At 42.7% G+C, this 19,001-nt stretch overlaps 1 protein-coding gene across 1 annotated transcript in view; it reads right to left on the bottom strand.

Moving 5' to 3' along the window:
- Positions 1–1,969: 1,969 nt before the first annotated feature.
- Positions 1,970–19,001, bottom strand: part of LOC108442890 (serotransferrin-2-like) — a 56,538-nt gene continuing 39,506 nt past the window's right edge. The window contains exons 11-18 of the mRNA XM_037531026.1: positions 16,236–16,332; positions 16,116–16,136; positions 8,632–8,793; positions 8,152–8,305; positions 4,518–4,585; positions 4,224–4,402; positions 3,054–3,249; positions 1,970–2,250 (exon numbers count right to left, since the gene is read on the bottom strand). Coding sequence (XP_037386923.1) covers positions 2,219–2,250; positions 3,054–3,249; positions 4,224–4,402; positions 4,518–4,585; positions 8,152–8,305; positions 8,632–8,793; positions 16,116–16,136; positions 16,236–16,332 — 909 coding nt within the window. The 3' untranslated portion in view covers positions 1,970–2,218. The remainder of the gene's footprint in view (positions 2,251–3,053; positions 3,250–4,223; positions 4,403–4,517; positions 4,586–8,151; positions 8,306–8,631; positions 8,794–16,115; positions 16,137–16,235; positions 16,333–19,001) is intronic.

The raw sequence follows: 19,001 nt of genomic DNA, 5'->3' as shown, positions 1-19,001 counted from the left end.
GACGGCCTAGTTGAACGGTTTAACAGGACGCTTGCAAAACAGCTTGCCATACTCACAGCAGAACACCAGCGCGACTGGGACATGCACCTCCCGCTGGTCCTATTGGCCTATAGATCTGCTGTGCAGGATTCCACCTCCTGCACACCTGCTCTTCTCATGCTGGGGCGAGAGCTACGGACACCAGTAGAAATCGTTTTCGGCAAACCCCCAGACACACCAACGGTTCCTCCGGGACCAGAGTATGCAATGGAGTCAGCTCATGCATTTGCTCGTGACCAGCTTCAGAAAGCAGGCATAAGACAGAAAAGGAACTATGACATTAGGGCCAAAGGGAAGGACTTTAGGGCTGGGGACCTGGTGTGGGTGTACAGCCCAAAAAGGAAGAAGGAACGGTGCCCTAAACTGGACTGTCCTTGGGTAGGGCTGTGTGAAATTCTAGAAAAGCTGGGGGAGGTGGTGTATAGGGTTCAGTTACCACCTAGGGGTAGACGGGTGGCCCTCCACAGAGACAGGTTGGCCCCATACAGAGAGGATTCATGCCCCCATTGTTGTTACGGACCCTTGTGCCTTTCCCAAGGGGAGCCGGAATGCTACACCCCCGGACTCACCCACTGCTTCCCTTTCCAACTCCCCACAGTCTGTCCCACCCCCAGACTCATCCCCTGTTCAGCAGCAAGCTCAGCCCCTTACGTTCATCCCCAGTAGACCCCAGAGACAGAGGAGGCCCCCGGGTCACTTCAGAGACTATTTGCACTGATCACTCGGTGGCGAGGGACTTAGTAAGGGGGGAATAATGTTCTGTTTACTGACTGTTAAAGATGCACTGTTGTGTTTAAGGTATAAGGCAAGCATGTGATTGGAGGAGAGCATAGGGGGGCCGGGGGGGAGAGTGTGCAGGCGCGGGGTGTGTGAGAGTGAGAGAGAGAGAGCTGCGGTATGTGTGTGTGTGTGTGTTCGGCTCGGAGCGTTACCCGCTGTTATTTTGGCGTGGTTGTAGCCGATAGCAACCGATGTAGTTCCCGCAATAAAGGCGACGATTGTTCATTGCAACGCCTCTCTCGTCCATCCTTCAACACGTCCAGCAGGGCGTTACACCATTATTACTCTGTGTTGTCAGTACTGATAGCCAATTTAACTCTTCGATCACACTGAGCTTCATAGATTAGTCCTGTTAGCCTGTTACCAATTCAACTCATCGATGTTGTCTAGCTGGATGTTTTAACTGTCCCATGTCTTTTTATCCCATTTCACTACAAAACCTTTAAAGGTGCATGTGTACACTTTTATTATTAAAAAAGTAAAGCAAAACATTTGTCTAAACGTGATACTCCCGTTGTCCTCGTCTCTCCCTTCGATCCCCCCTCACATACTCCATGTAATTTCCCCTTTACCCCTAGATAACCTCACCAGGGCACGTAACAATCTGCTCAGGGAAGGGTTTTGAAAACGTATTGTTTCAAAATCATTATATGTCAACGATCCATTTTCATACTTTTCAAGTATATTTTTGGTTCAATACTTCCACTTTTAATTGAGAAATATTTTGACAAAGTACTTATACTTTCACTAAAGTGCAGTTGGTCTGTCAACGAGAGTTACTGGGAATGCAACAATACGGAAACTGCATGCAGACATCTGATATTTTTCATATGCATATCTGCTGATACACAAAAAGTATGAACTGCTGAATTAGCATTATGAAGAAACACTCAACTCCTATTTCTAATGCAATAAAATGAATAAATTGTGGATATTTTGGTGCAGTAACCTTGTGTCACTTCAACATTCTGTACTTTGGAGATCAATAGAAAACATCTAATGTTATTTTGAAATGTCAGTCAAATCTGAACATCTGATATCCTTGTGCATCCCTACCTTTTTTACACCCCCGTGGAAAATGTAGAAATTTTGCAGTGCATGAAATTTTAACAGACTGTGTTAAATCCGTTGAGTAAAAAATGGATGACAGTCATTTTCAATCATTTTTATTTTCCCGTTCAACAATTCGTCAAAATGGTGAGATCCATTGAATAATTGACAATACACCCCCAGCTTTCTGAAAAAGGGTGGAAAACCAGTAAGACCAAGATTGTTCCAGTTACGTCGGAGTAAATAGTGGCAGGTAAAGCTGTAACAGGTGGAAGAGTGGCCTAAAATCAGCTCCGGACAGGTGTGTTTGTACGCAGGTTTTCCTCAAACAATCAGAAAACATTACATGCTACTCGCAGATGAAACAGGACTTCTCCAACTCTGTGGAAGAAAAAAAAAACAAAAAAAATGACTTTCTGGTTTATGTTGGAACCATGTAGAGAGACTGTAACTCATTTTTAATGCACAGTTTATGTTAACCATCCTCTACAGCCCCATCAGTAGTCTGACCACAGATCCGCTCTCGTCAGTTACAGCATTAAAACATAACACATTCACAACCAAAACAAAAGCACATGGATGACTGGGAGGGGCCAATCGTGACATTCAGTGTCTGAGAGGACAGGACACTAAAACGGATGGTTTGTTTTTTGTGTATTGATTAGTGAGGAAAAAACTGTAGATCAACACGCACGTCATTTGTGTTTTAAATTTGCAGGAGCACATGAGGGCGTTCTTTAGACTGCTCAGTCGCACCATTTCCAGGTGCAGTTATTTTACCAGCTCCTCTATTCCTTCATTCATCTCTACAAAACCCGGAGATCCTGCTTTCCCATTTTTGCCGTTGTTCTTTTTTTTTTTAAGTCTGAATTGGATTTTTTTTGGCGGCATTTCAATTAAATTAAAAACTAAGCGTTCCTTCTTCTTGCAGGCTGTGACTAAACCACGGAACGAGTAACTAGTCTCCAATTATTATTACCTGAATAACAAATCTTTCAGTAAGCTTAAACGTCACATTAACAAAACAACATACAATTAATCCCAGCAGGTGGTCCTGTGGTGGTCTCTTTCCACTGATGAATGGTATAGAGAGGGCTGATAAACTGCACAGTAGCAGATCAAAGGGGGACGCTATATGGTAGATATAGTGGTAGTGACTAAAAGTAAATAGTAAGCATTTTTACCTGGCACACTGCTGGCACACTGGCGGAGAGAATCCATCCTGGCCATGTAGGCGTCGCCCAGGAATTCCTTAAACCTCTTTGTTGCTGGAACCTCTTGGAGACATTTAGTGGAGTCTTGAAAGAGCAGGTTTTTTTTGCCGTTCTCTGACTCGAACATCTTGAACGGGGCATCAGGGATGCCACTGCCAAACCTAGACTGAAACGCAGAAGATAAAAATCTCAGACTCAGTCTAGCAGACAATGAAGGTGCAGTGATGTATGCTGATCATACATGGCCTAGTCTAACAATACTTCAATGAATGACAATAGATCACCTTTGGGACACATAATCTCACTCTTGAGGAGCTATCACCATCACTTGCAGATACTCCCTTAAAAAGTCCTGCACCCCCAAAGAGTAAAGGTGAACCATCACTTCATGACCTCCAAACCAATATCAGCACTGCACAAATGACAATCAGTGAAAGGCTGGACAATCTTGAATGTATTATTTAAAAAAAGGGAACAAAACTGCAGGAATTAAAACCTAAAATTTAGCTTTCAGAGATGTTCAGGAGTTGAAAAAGACATCACCCAGGTGGGGGAACAAACTCCCACTGGCTGTCCGTACAGCGGAGTCTCTCACCATCCTCAAACGCAGACTGAAGACCGTCTCTTTATACAGCATTTAAATGAGCACTGAATTAAGTATTGATTCTAATGTATAGCACTGCACTTATGTATTGTATCCTGCGTTCAACTCTGTTCCTTGAACCCGTCCGTGAAGTGAAGCACTACATACACACTAGTGAGCACACTTGCCGGGAGTGGTGGGCAGCCCTATCCGTAGCACCCAGGGAGCAGTTGGGGGTTAGGTGTCTTGCTCAAGGACACCTCAGTCACTTACTGTCAACGCTGGGGATCAAACTGGTGACCTTCTGGTCACGAGGCTGGTTCCCTAACCTCCAGCCCATGACTGCCCCATATTGTGCTGAATGTAACAGCTGCAGCATTTAAGGTGGAACAGAACATTAAAATAAGAAGCTGTCAAATAAGCATCTCTCTCTCTCTCTCTCCCTCTCATATACATCACATATCACATATATACACAATAATAAATTGTTTTAAAGGGAAGGGAAAATTGTGTACATTAATTGAAACATTGCGACTGCACTTGTTATTAGTGCTTACTTGCTGCTCCTTGAGGATGGCCACCACATCACTACGCGACTCAGGGCGAGTTACAACAGCATCAGCTGGAACCATGGCAAGGTGACACTTGACGAAGTCTGAGACAGGAGCAGAACCTCCAGGGCAGATCAGCTTAAAGTCTGATGATTTCAGTTCAGAAGCCCAGTCTGGACCCTTGCCTAGAGACAGAATGAGAGACACATGAGGGACTTTCAGGTTTTAAGACAGAAAGTGAAATAGATAATTCCAGCTCAGCTGAGGGCTCTTAAAAAATGAGTGAAGCCGCACACTCACCGTCTGTATTTTCCCCTACAGTAGTGTGCTTAACAAAGGCCACATCACCAGCATGGTCAGCCAGACAGCTGTAAGATTGTAAAATGGACACGATAAATTTCATCAGATACCAGCCTCAGTTGACACAAATTATGATACGTTGCTATAGGTAACCCCTACAGGAGCCATATTCTACATTTTTGTGTATTTTCTTCCCTGATGTCCCTTTATATCATGTACGTGGATTATTAATAAAACACAAAATAACCACCAAACATTTAATTATTTTCCCACATTTTCCACTCAACACAGGCTGTCTGCATGAACACCTACAACCCCAATTCCAGTGAAGTTGGGACGTTGTGTAAAACATAAATAAAAACAGAATACGATGATCTGCAAATCCTTTTCAACCGATATTCAGTTGAATACACTACACAGACGAGATATTTAATGTTCAAACAGATAAACTTTATTGTTAGGACACTAATAGGACACTAATTGTTGAAGCTTTGAAGGTGGAATTCTTTCCCATTCCTGCTTGATGTCCAGCTTCAGCTGCTCAGCAGTCCGGGGTCTCCGCCGTCGTATTTTGTGCTTCATAATGCGCCACACATTTTCAATGGGAGACGGTCTGGACTGCAGGCAGGCCAGTCTAGTACCCGCACTCTTTTACTACGAAGCCACGCTGTTGTAACACGTGCAGAATGTGGCTCGGCATCGTCTCGCTGAAATAAGCAGGACGTCCCTGAAAAAGACGCTGCTTGGATGGCAGCAGATGTTGCTCCAACACCTGTATGGACCTTTCAGCATTAATGGGCCTTCACAGATGTGCAGGTTACCCCTGCCATGGGCACTAACACCCCCCCCACACCATCAGAGATGCTGGCTTTTGAACTCTGCGCTGAAAACAATCCAGACAGTCCTTTTCCTCTTTGGCCCGGAGGACACGGCGTCCATGATTTCCAGAAACAGTGTGAAATGTGGACGCGTCAGACCACAGGACACTTTTCCACTCTGCGTCAGTCCATCTCAGATGAGCTCGGCCCAGAGAAGCCGGCGGCGTTTCTGGGTGGTGTTGATATGTGGCTTCGCTTTGCATGGCAGAGTTTTAACCTGCACTTGTAGACGGAGCGACGAACTGAGTTCACTGACAGTGGTTTTCCGAAGTGTTCCTGAGCCCATGTGGGAATATCCGTTACTGAATGATGTGGGTTTTTAATGCAGTGCCGCCTGAGGAATCGAAGGTCACGGGCATTCAGTGCTGGTTTTCTGCCTTGCTGCTTACCTGCAGAGATTTCTCCAGATTCTCTGATTCTTTTGATGATATTATGGACTGTAGATGATGAAATCCCTAAATTCCTGCAGTTGCACGTTGAGAAATGTTGTTCTTAAACTGTTGGACTATTTGCTCACGCAGTTGTTCACTAAGTGGTGAACCTCGCCCGTCCTTGCTTGTGAACGCCTGAGCCTTTCAGGGATGCTCCCTTTACAGTGCATCCGGAAAGTATTCACAGCGCTTCACTTTTTCCACATTTTGTTTTGTTACAGCCTTATTCCAAATTTAATTATATTAATCTTTTTCCTCAAAATTCTACACAAAATACCCCATTGTGACCATGTGAAAAAAGTTTTCTCGAGAGTTTTGAAAATGTATTAAAATTAAAAAACAAAGAAATCATATTTACATAAGTATTCACAGCCTTTGCCATGAAGCTCAAAATTGAGCTCAGGTGCATCCTGTTTCCACTGATCATCCTTGAGATGTTTCTACAGCTTAAATGGAGTCCACCTGTGGTTGATTGGACATGATTTGGAAAGGCACACACCTGTCTATATAAGGTCCCACAGTTGACTGCATGTCAGAGCGCAAACACCAAGCATGAAGTCAAAGGAATTGTCTGTAGACCTCCGAGACAAAATTGTCTCGAGGCACAAATCTGGGGAAGGATACAGAAAAATTACTGCTGCGTTGAAGGTCCCAATGAGCACAGTGGCCTCCATCATTCGTAAATGGAAGAAGTTCGGAACCACCAGGACTCTTCCTAGAGCTGGCCGGCCGTCTAAATTGAGCGATCGGGGGAGAAGGGCCTTGGTCAGGGAGGTGACCAAGAACCCAATGATCACTCTGTCAGAGCTCCAGCGTTCCTCCGTGGAGAGAGGAGAACCTTGCAGAAGGACAACCATCTCTGCAGCAATCCACCAATCAGGCCTGTATGGCAGAGTGGCCAGGCGAAAGCCACTCCTTAGTAAAAGGCACAAGGCAGCCCGTCTGGAATTTGCAAAAAGGCACCTGAAGGACTCTCAGACCATGAGAAACAAAATTCTCTGGTCTGATGAGACAAAGATTGAACTCTTTGGTGTGAATGCCAGGCGTCATGTTTGGAGGAAACCAGGCACTGCTCATCACGAGGCCAATACCATCCCTACAGTCAAGCATGGTGGTGGCAGCATCATGCTATGGGGATGTTTCTCAGCAGCAGGAACTGGCAGACTAGTCAGGATAGAGGGAAAGATGAATGCCGCAATGTACAGAGACATCCTGGATAAAAACCTGCTCCAGAGCGCTCTTGACCTCAGACTGGGGCGACGGTTCATTTTTCAGCAGGACAACGATCCGAAGCACACAGCCAAGATCTCAAAGCAGTGGCTTCAGGACCACTCTGTGAATGTCCTGGAGTGGCCCAGCCAGAGCCCAGACTTGAATCCGATTGAACATCTCTGGAGAGATCTGAAAATGGCTGTGCACAGACGTCTCCCATCCAACCTGATGGAGCTTCAGAGGTACTGCAAAGAAGAATGGGCAAAACTGCCTAAAGATAGGTGTGCCAAGCTTGTGGCATCATATTCAAAAAGACTTGAGGCTGTAGTTGCTGCCAAAGGTGGTTCTACAAAGTATTAAGCAAAGGCTGTGAATACTTATGTAAATATGATTTCTTTGTTTTTTAATTTTAATAAATTTTCAAAACTCTCGAGAAAACGTTTTTCACATGGTCACAATGGGGTATTTTGTGTAGAATTTAGAGGAAAAAGATTAATTTAATTCAATTTGGAATAAGGCTGTAACATAACAAAATGTGGAAAAAGTGAAGCGCTGTGAATACTTTCCGGATGCACTGTATACCCAATCATGACACCTGTTTTCAATTAACCTGTTCACCTGTGGAATGTTCCAAACAGGTGTTTTTTGAGCATTCCTCAACTTTCCCAGTCTTTTGTTGCCCCTGTCCCAACTTCTTTGGAACGTGTTGCAGGTATCAAATTCAAAATGAGTGAATATTTGCAAAAAACAATAAAGTTTATCCTTTTGAACATTAAATATCTCGTCTTTGTAGTTGATTCAATTGAATATAGGTTGAAAAGGATTTGCAAATCATCGTATTCTGTTTTTATTTATGTTTTACACAACGTCCCAACTTCAATGGAATTGGAGTTGTAAATAAATAGTTGTGAAATCCAAAGTCCAAATGGATTATTTTTGCAACCTCCTTATGTGGACAGTATGGACTGGAGAGTGAATGGTATGCTTTGAAAACATTTCTGTGTATATATAGTACATAATTAGTCTTTCAAATTTGGAAAAATGTGGAAAATTCAATATTTCATGATCCCTTTAATGTCTTTCAAAGGAATAGTTTTTTCATGTAAATCGTACCGAAAGGCTCCAGCATAGCCATAGTACATCTCCTCTGCAGTGGCCTTGCATTTGGTTTCATCTCTCTCAAAAATTTTACTACTGCCCTTGCACAGAGCACACAGGGTGGACTTAGGATCAGCACCAGGAGCACAACTCTGACTGAAGTACTTAGCTGCGGAAGGAGAAAAGAGAAAGAGAAGTCATTCAAAAACAATACAAAAGCCTCCTGATAACCAGAAAGGTTTAAGGTTAAATGGGGCAGGTCATCTGTTGTGGTACATAAATTTTCTTATTTTCAAATTTTAGAATTAAAGTTTGTAGGAATCGATGTTTAAATGCGCTGCTCTTCCATGCACTAACAGTGGGAGAAATAGTAAGCGACCTATTGACTTAATGCCACACTTATGACGATCTAATGAATCACTTGTTGTACATACAGTAATATAGAGTAAGACAGTAACTGAGCAGAGAGAAAGTAAAAAGTAAAGTAAAACTCACAGAAGTCACACTCTCCGGTGCCGTGGTGGAGGAGGCCCATGGGGATGTTCCAGCCGGCGGTGAGGTCTATGCCAGTGTGGCAGGACTTTTTGTCTCTCAGAGTCTCCCAGGTCACTCCAGAGTATTTACGCACCACAGCCACCGCGTAGTAGGAGGAGGCAGCTGAGGAAGACATGAGTGAGATAGAAAGGTTGGCCTCTACATTAAAGCAAGAGCTCTGTGAAAATTCATTACCAGAGAGTTTCACTGCTTGAAGCTGTGTTTTTCCTTAATTTAAATATGGTGGTTTCATTTCATTAGCACAACACAGAGAGGAATCATGAGAACCTCATTAACCGATTTCTCTCACACTTCGAATGGTCGCTTAAAATGACTTCTTCATTCTCAAATTTGACATTTGCTGAATCTCCCTCCTCCGTATGGAATATGGACGATTTCGTTTCGTACCAGTGAAGAGTAATTTCAGATGTTAAGATTCTAATTTCATGTTCAAATTCATTTTATTGCAAACGGTTTTTGATTTTAAGCATGTTTTCAGCCTTTTTTTCACTTTTTAAGTTGATTTTTACAAAGGAATTCAATTTACACAAGCAACAATGACAGTCAATTTAATATTTACTAATGGAATCTTAATTTTCATGTGTGTAAATTCATTCCTGAGATCAAGAATAATAGAGAATAAAAGCTAAAACTGTTATTGACATGCTGAAAATCCAATTAGTTTTTAATTGTGTGGGGAAAAAATTTGCCACATGTTAAATGCCAGGTGTAATACCTGCCTTCACCTCACCTGAATGCTGACTTAGTTCCTAGTTACACCCTGACCCCTCTCACCTGCAGCTTATTTACCTCCCTATATACACTGGCTCACTGAAGTATTGCCAGTTAATCTACATACCAAGCCTTGTTTCATCTTGACTGTTGATATTTTGGATTACCTGGACCCTTTTCTGAGCTCTTGGATGCTGCTTTTTGATCGCCCCTTGGTGCTTTTGTAAACTATTCAGATTTTTTTTTTCACTTTTGGACAGTTTCAGGTTTTTGCGTGTTTTGAGTGAACGGGTATCACGGATTCCAATCCGTCTGGAGAGTCTTCCTTATATTAAACTTTAATTTCATTCTTGCTTAAGATATTATAATTAGATTTTTTATACATGCCATTGTTATTCATTCTAGTATGAATAACATAAAACTTTGTTTCTATATTAAAATTAAATGGTTTACCGTATATGTGTCTTTCACATTTAATTTATATTCTTGCCTGATTTTCACAGTTAGCAGCATTTCGTGCTACATTTGCATACGCCCCACACGCTCCACCTATTTCATTTTATCTGCACTTTTCCCAAACAATTTATTATTATTTGCTTATATTTTTTATGTTTTTGTTTCTTTTACTGTATCCGTTTTTGCAGCTAACCGGAGCTTCACTTGGCGAGTCTTGTATGACCTCATTTACATGTTTACATATATGTATGTACAGTGGCGCAAAAAGGGGGTATGCAGTGTATGCGGCGCTGCACTAGACGGGCGCCAAAACGATGCCGGAAAATTATTTCTAGTCTGCATTTTCTGTAAGAGCTGTTTGTTCAAGTCTGATAATACACATCAAAAAACAGCACAGCACTAATCAGGGGCCCATCCACTCCGTCCCCACCCTCCTGTCATCTGCTCCCAAACACAGGCGCTTGAGAACGCGCCCCATAGGGAACGGAAGAGGGAGAGAGAAAAAGATGTTGTAGGGATGAAGAAAAGCTTCTCAAAGTGGTTGAAAGACAGCAGGTTGGTCAGTTTATACGCTTTATTCACCTACGTCACCTTTGTTTACCAAAACGAGACTGTAGGGTACGAAAGTAGCGCTGGACCACTGGGTTCTAGCAAAGCTGCCTCACTGCTGCGCTCCCAAACGCACTTATTCAAAAATAAAGGAATCTAATGGAGGTCAAACCTTCCATAGTTTCCCCAGAGATCCCGAACTTCACCGGGAATAGATTCACACCATCAGAAGAGGTCGCCTCTTCAGTTTAAGATGTATGTTACTGTGCTAGCTAAGGCTAGCCATATTAATATTACCCAGCCAGCCAGATGAATGACAGCAGTGAGGCAGCAAGCTAACGCTAAAGCTAAACTCGGTTCTCCAGCTACGACCTGATTAACCCTGAACTGGTCATTTTCTCGGTTTAACTTCAAAACGAGTGACATTAGTCAAGCCACAGCTCTTTATAGTAGCCTGTTTAGCTAGCTAACCTAGCTAGTCAACACACTAGTTAATATCCTAACCGTGGCGGCCTGGTCTAAAGCTCAGCTCGCTGGTGGCACTAAATCAGCTTAAACTCTTAGTTTCTAGCCACATTCAGACACATTCAGCCTGTAACTGTCTTAGTTGAGTTTTCCTTTACATTTTTATTTATTTTGTCCTTTTAATTATTTAATTTTCTGTTTTACCTTTTTATCTATTTTATTCCATACTTTTCGCCTTTTACCTTTTTATTTCATTTATTTATTCCTTTTATTTATTCTGTCTTCTGTTTTACTGTTTATTTCCATAATTTACTTTTTTATATAAACTTGGTGTTTTAACGCTCTTTCTTTGTGCTTATATTTTATTATTCTAATTATTAATCTCTATTTTATTTGGGGGCAGTCGTGGGCTGGAGGTTAGGGATCTGGCCCTGTGACCGGAAGGTCGCCGGTTCGATCCCCAGGGCCGACAGTCCATGACTGAGGTGTCCTTGAGCAAGACACCTAACCCCCAACTGCTCCCTGGGTGCCGTGGATAGGGCTGCCCACTGCTCAGTGTTCACTAGTGTGTATGTGGTGTTTCACTTCACGGATGGGTTAAATGCGGAGGTGGAATTTCCCTGGTTGTGGGATCAAAAAAGTATCACTTAATCTTAACTTAACTTAATTGCGTTACATTTTAGCCTGTCCACTTATCAGTTTATTCTGAATTATTTAATTTCTTCTTAATTAAATTAAAATTAAACTCATTGCTTGTTTTTTGCTCTTACCATTTAATTTGTATTCTGTTTATAAAGTTCCTTATTTTAGCTTGCCTGCTTAAATATTTGATTTTAATTTTAATTTTTTTTTCAGTCACTTTAAGTTAAGGGGCGGGGTTTTGGGGGGGGGGGGGGCGATAATATGTTTGCATCCACCTCAGAAAGTATGTAGTTGCACCCCTGTGTATGTACATACAGTGGGGCAAAAAAGTATTTAGTCAGCCGCTGATTGTGCAAGTTCTCCTACTTAGAAACATGAGAGAGGTCTGTAATTTTCAACATAGGTACACTTCAACAATGAGAGACTTCTTCTTCTTCTTTCGGCTGCTCCCTTTAGGGGTCGCCACAGCGGATCATGTGCCTCCATCTTGCCCTATCCATTGCCTCCTCTACTTTCACACCAACCATCTCCATGTCCACCTTCACTACATCCATAAACCTCTGAGGTCTACCTCTTCTCCTTCTACCCGGCAGCTCCATCTCCAACATTCTTTGACCAATATATCCCTCATTCCTCATATCCAATCCTATTCCTCCTCAACACATGTCCAAACCATCTCAACCCGGCCTCTCTGGCTTTATCTCCAAACTGCTCCACCTTCACCGTCCCTCTGATCTGCTCATTTCTAATCTTGTCCATCCTCGTCACTCCCAACGAAAATCTCAGCATCTTCATCTCCGCCACCTCCAGCTCAGCCTCCTGTCTTTTAGACAGAGCCACAGTCTCCAAACCAAACATCACAGCAGGACGCACTGCTGTCTTGTAGACCTTCCCTTTCACTCTTGCTGCTGTCCTTCTGTCACACATCAGCCCTGACACCTGTCTCCACCCACTCCATCCTGCCTGCACCCTCTTCTTCACCTCTTTTCTACACTGTCCATTGCTCTGGATGGTTGACCCAAGATATTTGAAGTCCACCTTTACGACCTCTACTCCTTGCATCTTCACCTGTCCACCTGCCTCCCTCTCATTCACACACATGTATTCCGCCTTGTCTCTACTGACCTTCATTCCTCTCCTCTCCAGTGCAAACCTCCACCTCTCCAGATTCTTTTCCACCTGCTCTCTACTCTCACCACAGATTACAATGTCATCTGCAAACATCATGGTCCCTGGAGCCTCCTGCCTGACCTCATCTGTCAACTTGTCCATCACCATTGCAAACAAGAAGGGGCTCAAAGCTGATCCCTGATGTAACCCCACCTTCACCTTGAAACCATTTGTCAGTTCCTCTCTTGGCACCCCATCATATGCCTTCTCTAGATCCACAAAGACACAATGTAGCTCCTTCTGACCTTCTCTGTACTTCTCTACCAACACTCTCAACGCACAAATTGCATCTGTGGTGCTATTTCTGGGCATGAAACCAAACTCTGTTTAGCCAAACGATACCAGTCCTTTACTCCTTTTTTACTGTCCAGCCTCTCATACAGCTCATCATAGGCCTGAGCCTTTGCCTTTGCCACCATTCTTTTCGCTATGCGACTAGCCTCTCAGTACTCCTGCCTACTTCCTTCATCTCTCTGGTTATCCCACTTTTTCTTAGCTGCCTTCTTCTTCTGAATACTCTCCTGGACTTCCTCATTCCACCACCTTGTCTTCTTTCCTCTGACCAGACGAAACACCCAACACATTTTTGCCAGTTTCTCTCACCACCTTAGCTGTATTTTCCCAGTCCTCAGGTAGCTCCTCACTGCCCCCAATGCCTGTTGCAATTTTTCCCTGAACTGCCTGCAACCATCCTCCTCCTTCAGCTTCCACCATCTAATCTTTGGCTCTGTCTTCACTCTCTTCCTCTTCTTTGTTTCTAATCTCATTCTACAGACAACCACCCTATGCTGCCTTGCTACACTTTCCCCTGGCACCACTTTACAATCTCCAATCTCCTTTAGGTGGCATCTCCTGCTAAGGATATAATCCACCTGTGTGCACCTCCCTCCACTCTTGTATGTCACCCTGTGTTCTTCCCTCTTCTGAAAATATGTGTTCACCACAGCCATTTCCACAACCATCTGACCTTCTGCATTTCTGTCTTTCACACCATACAGACCCAGCACCTCTTCATCCCCTCTGTTTCCTTCACCAACATGTCCATTGAAGTCTGCACGAATCACCAATCTCTCCTCTCTAGGGACACCATCTACCACTTCATCCATCTTACTCCAAAATTCCGCTTTCTCCTCTAACTGACAACCAACCTGTGGTGCATATGAACTGACCACATTCAAAATCACACCATCAACCTCCAACTTCAGGCTCATGATCCTGTCTGACACTCTCTTTACATCCAGAACACTTTTCCCAAGCTGTTCCTTTAGGATTATCCCTACTCCATTTCTCTTCCTCTCTACACCATGATAGAACAGTTTGAATCCACCTCCAATGTTCCTGGCCTTGCTTCCTTTCCATCTGGTCTCCTGGACACACAGAATATCTACCTTCCTTCTCTCCATCATGTCTGCAAGCTCTCTGCCTTTACCAGTCATTGTTCCTATGTTCAGAGTCCCTACTCTAACCTTCACACTCCTGCCTTTCCTTCTCTCTCGCTGCCTTCCTCCTCTCCTCTTTGATGGTCTTCGACTTACAGTAGTCCAATTTCCACCGGCACCCTGCTGGTCAACAGCACCGGAGGCGGTCGTTGTTAACCCGGGCCTCGACCGATCTGGTATGGCAATCATATTCGTGATCCGCATGATAGTTTTGGCACAAGTTTTACGCCGGATGCCCTTCCTGATGCAACCCTCACCATTTATCTGGGCTTGGGACCGGCACCAGAAGTACACAAAGTACACCCCAATGGCTGGTTTCAACTATGAGAGACAATATGAGAAAGAAATTTACGGGGTAATGAAGAATCTGGTACATATATTCTCACACTATAGAGATGCGAACTTTGCCTTTTTGCAAGTGCTGAAATCACTTGACTCGGTTATGAAAATCCATTTTCATCACAGCTATGCCTATGAGACAAAAGTCTGGTCTTGGTCTCAAGACCATAATCTGGTGGTCTTGGTCTCAACCTCTTTTGGACTCTTGTCTTAGTATTGGGGTAAGAGGGTCTCGGAAACTGTTGTCCAGCCAAGTGTGTTGTCTGTATCTGAGGTAACTGGAAGGTGAACTTCATCAAAACCAGATTAAACAGAATAAAACAGTCGTTTCTCTAGAAAAAACAGGGGTTCACAAACTTTTGCATCTCGTAGCCCACACAAATGACCACAAAAGCTTCTGCGGGGTGCTTGATTTCAGGCTGAAGAGATAAAAGATGCGGACTTCAGCTCAGTTTGGCAGGTTTGGGTACGTATTTACTGTGTTCAGTCTCCGAGTGATTGTGTAAATTCTTGGATTTCAAAGGTTAAATAAAAACAAATCCCTAGAGAAAACAGCACAGTTACTCGTTTTCAGAGAGGCAGTTACTTGTTTTCAGTTTGTTTCACGCAGGTGAAGCTCAGAGCTACATACCGCTGCATTTCCCTAATGTTTTAAGGAATTTTGTCTCAGTCTCAGCCACTCGGACTTATTTGTTACCCCACTCACCTGCCATATTACCCCACACTTATCTGACTGTTAACCCACTTACCCACCATATTATCCCACTTATCTGACTGTTACCCCACTTACCTACCATATTACCCCACTTATCTGACTGTTAACCCACTTACCTGCCATATTACCCCACTTTTTTGACTGTTGCCCCTCTTATCTGCCATATTACCCCACTTATCTGACTGTCACCTCATTGACCCCTTTCTCTGCCACTATGCAGCTTTTCACTGCTGCTGCACTCAGCACTTTAACTTTAGACTCATACTTTCACATTGTAAGAGTTACAGGTATGACTGTCTATATGTATGTGTGTGTGTGTGTGTGTGTGTGTGTGTGAGTAAGTGAGTTAAAGTTAATTTATAGTTAACTGCATGTTTGTCATGAATTATACAGTATGTATACATAAACACATTTTATTATATATTTTGCAAAATATAACACTAAATAACAACTTAAAACATTATAACATACTACTACTACTACTAATAATAATAATCAATAGTCTATATCAAACTTTGTACTCTAAACTACATTCATTTTTATTATTAAATGAAAATATTCTGATCTGCTCTCAGGGGATGTTTATTCAAATATTATAATATTACAATATTATTATAAGCATTTTTTTAAAGTTTGTTTTTATTGTTTTTTTGAGGAAAATATGTGATGATTTAGCAGTTAGTACCACGCTAATATCAGCCCCGTAGCTGCAGAGTAAACCAAGCTTGTCTCGGCTCGTCACATATAATCCGTCCTTTTAGTCCCTTTTAGCTTCTGTTCTTAGTGCATGTTGACAACATTACCATTTTGGGTGAAGCAATCAAATGATGGTATATATTGATTCAAAAACAGAAACCTGCCTTTTTAACCAGCTGTCCAAGATCTTTGGCTAATTAGAGGTGTGTAATTTGTGGAGAACATGGTGATGTTTCACTTACCACCTTCACCAGAACACTTTGCTGTTGAGACAGAGAAACAGAATGAAACAATCAGCTACCACGTCTTCAACAACTGAACAACAAAGATAAACGTGTTTATCAAGCCAAGATGTTCCTCACATTCATCATACTGCTCCACCATGGCTGGGACCAGACCACACTTCCCCGCAGTATACACCTGTCCTCCATCGATGGCCATGGCATCAGCCTGTTTACGCTGCAGAGAGAAAGATTCAAAGGGGAGAAGATCAGAACACTAAGGCTGAGATTTCAGGTGAGATATTTTTGTTATGTTTATTACCACCTACTACAAAATGGGCCTTTACCTTAGGCTCCAACAGTTATCAAACAAATAAAGAATATAGAAGTTAACCTCATCAATTAAAATATAATCTCCGGGCATCCTGGGTCTTCAGAGATGGTCTAATGATTTTTGTGAAATTAAAAAAGTGCTGTATGTTGGAATGTATTTGTAAATACAACATGCTGCAGATGATTGTAGTCGAAAGGGCTTTTACTGATAGAAACAGAGTTCCAAGTCGTAGTCACAAAAACAGGCCGAGTTCAAATCCAAAAATCAGAGAAAGCAGTAAATACCTCCAAAGAGCAGGGCAGAAAGAGCATAAACAGAAAGCGAATAGCAATAGGTCATACACGAAAGATATAACAATAGAAAAAACGCTGAGTAAATCAACACCAGGTGAATCAATACTTCGCAATGTCTCTAAGCTATAGCCTGGGCTATATACCATCCCAAGTGCATCACCCAGGTGATGCTCATCAATATTCCAGAGACCTGGAACGCTGATAGGGGTGTTGTGTCACTTGTGATGTCACGAGTCCATTTCCACAAGGGATTCCGGAGGCTGCGTGACAGTACTAATACTGATAATATTGAGTTTTTACTGGAAATAAAAAAGTAAAAAAAACAAACAAAAAAAAAACAATCGATCCAATCAGGATTGTTTTCTCCATGGTACAGGCACGCAAGCTTTCCCATTAGGAGCTGGACTGAAGGCACATTAGATTAACTCCCAACACAACTAGGAAGGGACAGGGGAACCAGCCAATCACCTCTGGAAGTTCTAGGTGCATCCCTGACTCTGAATTCGAGCCGCAGTTTTGTAGGAATGTAGAACAGCAGCGTCAGCGTTTGGCCAGGACTCTTTACTGAAAGATTCACTCTAATTCTGATACATACAGGCTCAGATTATGTTAATAATCTAAAAAAAAAATTCATGTCCCTCGCCATTAGTTTAGTGCCAATATACACTCACAGGCCGGACCCCCTTTTGCCTTCAGAACTGCTTTAATTCTTCATGGCAGACAGGAAACGTTCCTCAGAGATTTTGGTTGGGTATTTGAGTTCCTGTTGCCTTTCTATCATGGAACCAGTCTGCCCATTCTCCTCTGACCTCTCAGCTCAGAACTGCTCAGATCAGCAGTTTCTGAAATACTCAGACCAGCCCGTCTGGCACCAACAACCACGCCACGTTCAAAGCCCCTTAAATCCCCTTTCTTCCCCGTTCTGATGCTCGGTCTGCACTTCAGCAAGTCGTCTTGACCACCTCTACAGGCCTAAATGCAGTGAGCTGCGGCCGTGTGATTGGCTGATCAGCTATTTGTGATAACAAGCAACTGAACATACCTACTAAAGTGGCCAGTGAGTGTATTACTCCAATCCCAGAAGAGCATTAGCATAAATTAACACTCTCATAGTGTTGTAGTCAGGACCACTAGAGCCGAGTCATAGTCACTATGAGAGTAGACCAAGCTCAGATGAAGAAATTAATTTATAGTTAATTTCACGATTAGTACCATGAATTGCACATTATTTCTATCTAAACACATATTTAATTAAATAAAAACATTATTGACTATTATTATTATATTACAGTCTAAGCCAAACTTTGTACTGTAACTGGAAGCAGAGCTGAGGTTATTCTCTGTTCCTTTATTCTCTAAAACGTATTCAGAATCACCACCTAAAGTCAAATAAACATCAACTAAGCTACATTCATTTTTTTTGGGGGGGGGGGTTTCAGACCAAGATATCATTATGTGGACAAGCAGAACATTTAGGTAACGCTGGGCTACTGTGTTAAAATACCTGTACCATGCATTTTCCTATGAATAAACATTATATATCTGTAATGCTGGTTCAGGTACATATAACCCCAATTTCAACAATGTCCATGCCTCAGCATCAGCAGATATGTACATGAAAAACACTAAATTATCACCCTGACATTGCATAATCCCTCAACTGCCACACAATGCATCTCTGCTTACCACGGCTAAACCAAAAAAAAGGTTTCATTCAGGGAACAGTTTCTGTTTAAACAGTATAAATGCCATTTCTCACACTATTGATTAACAAACTGTCCAAAAAACATCAGAAGCATTTTTCCCTTTTATTTCACAACTTGAAAGAAAACAGCAACAACTATGTCAGCTCCACAATATCTTGTAACAATCTAGCCCCACTCTCCCCAACCCCCTAACCCATCCTACTCACCCTCCTCACTCTTCCCACCCAACCTTGGATCCCACCCCCACACACAGACTCTGCCTGTGTTTCCAAGCAGTGGGCAAGGGACTATGTTGCTATCGAAGGCCTCAGTTAGTGAAGTAAAAACAGCAGACCAGAACCTCTTAAGCTCTGTGCAGGCCCAAAACGTGTTACGAGTTGGCAGGTTTTCCACCACAGTGAGGGCATGATGGGTCTACCCCCGGGTAAATGCCAGCCAATCTAGCATTGCAGAAGTATGCTCTATGGATCAATTTGAACTGTATCAGATTCAGACAAGGACAGGAAGAGGAGTAATTGATCTTTTTTAAAGTTTTTGGACCACCAGTCCTCGTCCAGACCTGTTTGTCAGGAGC

This window comes from Pygocentrus nattereri, chromosome 19 (genome assembly GCF_015220715.1).
Source record: "Pygocentrus nattereri isolate fPygNat1 chromosome 19, fPygNat1.pri, whole genome shotgun sequence".
Classification (NCBI taxonomy): Eukaryota; Metazoa; Chordata; class Actinopteri; order Characiformes; family Serrasalmidae; genus Pygocentrus; species Pygocentrus nattereri.
Note: the sequence above shows the minus strand (reverse complement) of the source record. Positions and strands in the feature narration are given on the sequence as shown.